At 41.1% G+C, this 5,000-nt stretch overlaps 1 protein-coding gene across 2 annotated transcripts; it reads right to left on the bottom strand.

The window, feature by feature from the left end:
• Positions 1-1,284: 1,284 nt before the first annotated feature.
• Positions 1,285-4,520, bottom strand: LOC113829575 (pigment-dispersing hormone type 1-like). Of its 2 annotated transcripts, none has more exons than XM_027382770.2 (4): positions 4,472-4,520; positions 3,336-3,441; positions 2,982-3,158; positions 1,285-1,380 (listed from the first exon to the last, which is right to left on the bottom strand). In XM_027382770.2, exons 2-3 carry the CDS (start codon positions 3,432-3,434, stop codon positions 3,015-3,017), a joined length of 243 nt encoding a protein of 80 aa, XP_027238571.2. In that variant the 5' UTR covers positions 3,435-3,441; positions 4,472-4,520; the 3' UTR covers positions 1,285-1,380; positions 2,982-3,014. The 2 variants fall into 2 exon arrangements, with proteins under 2 accessions (XP_027238571.2, XP_027238572.2); XM_027382771.2 differs by having other exon boundaries at positions 4,391-4,504.
• Between the last annotated feature and the right edge of the window lie 480 nt (positions 4,521-5,000).

Below are 5,000 nucleotides of genomic sequence, written 5' to 3'. Positions count from 1 at the left end.
TATAAAATCGTATTATTTTGTTCGTCAGACTGTTAATCATGTTTATTATATCTTCGTCCAAATTTGAAGGAAAAAAACAAGTACGAAAAAGAAAAAAAGAAAGAAAAAAACATCTTATATTTTTTCTTTACTCTATATTTGGTAGTGAATTTCGAGTTATTCTTTCCAATATTTTTCTGATAAAAAGACCTCCTTATATTAACGTTTTCTTTATATTTGGTAGTGAATTTCGTTATTCTTTCCATTATTTTTCTATTATTTCTCTTTTCACTTTTTCGTTGATTACATTCGGCTAGGTTGTTAAAATTGCGCAAGACCCGATCCAAAGAATATTCACAAATACCATGCATACACAGAAATAAATGCGTCTGCCTGGCTATCTCATAGACTGACATTTATCTAATCTGACCGGTAGATATGCATGTCTAGACTGATAGTTATTCATTTATTTCTGTGTATATGTATGTCCGTATAATGAATATTTATTGGGTCGGGACTCGCACAGTTTTAACAAAGCGGCCGATTTTCTCTACTTTCGTCAGTTTAGGGTTTGAAAATATCGTTCTAGACTTTCATTTGCTTTGTTTTTTATTATGATCTTTAACTTGGTAATCAGAGTATTGCGTTTTTGTACGAAGGTGATAATATAATAAGTATTCTGTGTGTGGAATACTTATCAGGAGACTGATTTATATGTATGTATGTATGTATATATATATATATATATATATATATATATATATATATATATATATATATATATATATATATATATAAAGATAGATAGATAGATAGATAGATAGATAGATAGATAGATATAACAATGTAATATTTATAAAATCAGGACTCCAATTTCACTTTTTTCCGATATCATATTATCATAATGGTGATAATAATGGTTCTTTGATAACCATGAGAGTGATAACAATGGTAATATAGGAAATGATAGAATCAAATATAAGGATATCAATAACAGCGCCACTGTGAACAATGATATCGAAATAGAATTATAGAAGAAAAAAGGAATAATTTTCTAGTTCATCTTTTTTTCTGTTCATCAAACCTGTATCATAATACACGAAATCCTTGTAGCTCGAAAATCATGATCATATTTCTACTTTTTTTCCCCATCAATTAGAAAAAAAAGACATGGAAACCTCAAAAAAGGATATTTCTACTTTTTTTCTCATCAATTATAAAACAAAAATTAGAAAAGACAAGAACCCCCCCCCCCAAAAAAAAAAAAAAAAAAAAAGGAATGTACACTGGAGAAAGGAAACACGCTTAATGTTGCAACATTTATTTAGGAAGAAGAAGATGTCGATGATCCGCCCACCGATCGGAAGTACCAGGCCTGACCACACTCACACTGGTCTTGTTCTGGGGGAGAAAACAACTGCACTGGAGCGGACTGTGTGTTTGTTGTGGGGTATTGGGCGTGTTCAGTGTGTTGGGTGTATCAAGTGCATTAAGGGGTGTGTGTACTAGAGAGAATTGTGCGTTTCTTGTGTATCGAGTATTGGGCTGTTCGGGGAGAGAAAACAACTGCACTGGAGCGGACTGTGTGATTGTTGTGGGGTATTAGGCGTGTTCAGTGTGTTGGGTGTATCAAGTGCATTAAGGGGTGTGTGTACTGGAGAGAATTATGTGTTTCTTGTGTATCGAGTATTGGGCTGTTCTGGGAGAGAAAACAACTGCACTGGAGCGGACTGTGTGTTTGTTGTGGGGTATTGGGCGTGTTCAGTGTGTTGGGTGTATCAAGTGCATTGAGGGGGGGATGTGTACTGGAGAGAATTGTGCGTTTCTTGTGTATCGAGTATTGGGCTGTTCTGGGAGAGAAAACAACTGCACTGGAGAGGACTGTGTGATTGTTGTGGGGTATTGGGCGTGTTCAGTGTGTTGGGTGTATCAAGTGCATTAAGGGGGGGGGGTGTACTGGAGAGAATTGTGCGTTTCTTGTGTATCGAGTATTGGGCTGTTCTGGGAGAGAAAACAACTGCACTGGAGAGGACTGTGTGATTGTTGTGGGGTATTGGGCGTGTTCAGTGTATTGGGTGTATCAAGTGCATTAAGGGGGGGATGTGTACTGGAGAGAATTGTGCGTTTCTTGTGTATCGAGTATTGGGGTGTTCTGGGAGAGAAAACAACTGCACTGGAGCGGACTGTGTGTTTGTTGTGGGGTATTGGGCGTGTTCAGTGTGTTGGGTGTATCAAGTGCATTAAGGGGGGGGGGTGTACTGGAGAGAATTGTGCGTTTCTTGTGTATCGAGTATTGGGGTGTTCTGGGAGAGAAAACAACTGCACTGGAGCGGACTGTGTGTTTGTTGTGGGGTATTAGGCGTGTTCAGTGTGTTGGGTGTATCAAGTGCATTGAGGGGGATGTGTACTGGAGAGAATTATGTGTTTCTTGTGTATCGAGCATTGGGGTGTTCTGGGAGAGAAAACAAGTGTACTGGAGAAAACTGTTTCTTGTGTATCGAATATATCAAGGGTACTAGGCGTGTTAAGTGTATTAGGTGTATCAAGTGCATTAAGGGGTGTGTGTACTGGAGAGAATTATGTGTTTCTTGTGTATCGAGTACTGGGGTGTTCTGGGGGAGAAAACAAGTGTACTGGAGAGAACTGTGTGTTTGTTGTGCATCGAGTATATCAAAGGTATTAGGCGTGCTATGTGTATTGAGTGTATCAAGTGCATTAAGGGGGATATCAGGGGTATTAAGTGTACGAAATGTATCTAGTGAGTTAAGTATAGGGAAGTGTGGTATGTGTGTAATGTATATCGAGTTTATAGATTGTTTAATATACACTAGTAAGCACAGGTTATGTTGCTTTAGAAACATGGCATTATTGTGATCATCGACTTTTGAGTGAAAAAGTTGAACATTTGGTAAAGCAGCAGAAATGAGGTCATGTATTTACTCTTGCAATTTTAAGACGTCAATCAGTAATCCAATCTGCGAGTGAAACGGGTCAGCGCCAACCTTAAAGTTAGTAAGATGAGAGAATGAAGTTGCTTATCTCCTCCCGGCGTCGTTCATGACCTTGGGGATCCCCAGGAGGGAGTTGATCAGCTCCGAGTTGCGCTTGTGAGGTCCCGCCGCGAAGGCCGAGGGTCCCTGGGCCACGCGCAGGATCTGCGCCGCCAGCTCGGCCACAACCTGTAATTGGTCATGTCTTGATCGTGTGTATGGTCATACGAATAAAGCAAAACAGAGAATATCCAGTAAAATAACATATTACTGATTGACTGGACTGAAAACGGCTGCCACAAGAAAACCAGTCCATCATGTACACTATTCTTTTGACGATCAAGTGAGGACTTGCTAAGCACTCACCTCGCGCTCGAAGTACTTCAGGTCCTCCTGCGCCGCCGTCAGCTGGAGGCTCATGGCCACCATCACCAGCAGGGCTACAACCACGGCGCTACGCATCATGCACGGGCTGCAAAGATGTAGGAAAATACGTGTTTTATTTGCATTATCTGTTTTGCTTTGCGATAAAACAGCGCTTCGATTATCCGGAATTCTTTGTCTGGCTTATGAAGGCATTTGGAACTCTTATTTCGTCTCTAACGTTGACGATTATCAATATTCCCGGTTCGTTTCGAGCATGGGTTCTAGTATTGCTTGTTAATCGAGGTTCATTTTCAATGGAAATACAAAATAGTGCTCTTAGAGCCAACAGTATTGCATAAAACTGCGCTTATGATAAAGTCTAATGAACTGAATTAAACTATTCCAGTTGTAATAGTCGCCCGACGCCCCAGACAACTATAAAAACAGACTAATCTCACAAACACAAACAAGAAAACCAAGCTTCGTAATTCGCAAAGGAAACGAAGTGTACAAAACAATTACGAATTAAATGTAAACGCCATAACAGCATATCTAGAACTGGTTTAGATCCAGTATGAGTGTGACCCCAAACGCCGACGAATTGCACAAAGCAGTCTGATGCCTTTTAAGCAGAGGCAAGTAAAGATTTAATAACTCGTAGAGAAAAGGTATTGTACAAAACAATTTTGATTATATTTACAGCCTTCATAACGGCATGAATACAGTTCAGATTCTTACAATTCCACTTATGAATTCACCCTCTGCACCCACAAACTGCATAGAAATAGACTGACCACCCCGAGTCGAGAAACCCAAGATTTCAGAACCCTTGGCAAAAACGTTTTGTATAATTCATAAAGGCAGAGCGCATTACCTGCCTAAATCTTAACACTTGTATCAGTTCTAGATGCTCCCTTGCGTCCAGAAAGTATACAAAATTTACCCAAGGAGACAGAAGAAACTGAGATTTCAGAACCTGATTCGAAAACTTATTGTACAAAATAATTACAAGTTTACATGGCGTATCTGATACGTATCTAATACTGCGCCCTTACCTCAACAAGACAGACAAACCTCCCTTAGACAGAGACGAGAAAGGCGGAGAGCGGTTTAGGCGACGTCTCCAAAGGACCTACTTGTTGGCTGTGTTGATGAGGATGGAGTCGGAGACCTTCTGGTGGCAGATCCAAGCCGCTCTCCCCCTTTATGTGCGCGTCGCCCCCCTCCAGACCCCTTCCGGCCTGCCTCCGGACCCCTGCGGACCCCTCCAGACCCCAAGCGGTTCGCCAGGCTCTTCCAGACCCCGCCCAGCCCCGCCCCGCCCCCTCCTTCTGCGTTCCCCCGCCAGCGCACTCTCTCCTTCACGCCCCAGCTCGCCTCTGACGGAACCTGGGCGCCCGTGGAGATACATCTGTTATCGATAATGTCATTGTCACACTCGCCTTCACATCCCTGTGTGAGACTGTTTTCAAAGCGGCTTCATTTCGGTAAATTTCTCGGTGCTTGTGCGGCAGAAAGGGTAAGGTTTATTTGCAGTTGTTGCTTCAGATTGTGCATAAAATCTGAAGTAATGCTGAGTTTCAGCATTAATCGATAGTAATGTTTAATCGATATAAGCTATTTCATATCATCAAGACACATGATATATTCAAAAGAACAAAAATA

Source organism: Penaeus vannamei, chromosome 12, assembly GCF_042767895.1.
Source record: "Penaeus vannamei isolate JL-2024 chromosome 12, ASM4276789v1, whole genome shotgun sequence".
Lineage (NCBI taxonomy): Eukaryota > Metazoa > Arthropoda > Malacostraca > Decapoda > Penaeidae > Penaeus > Penaeus vannamei.
The sequence above is the reverse complement of the archived record's forward strand: the minus strand, read 5'-3'. Positions and strand labels throughout refer to the sequence as shown.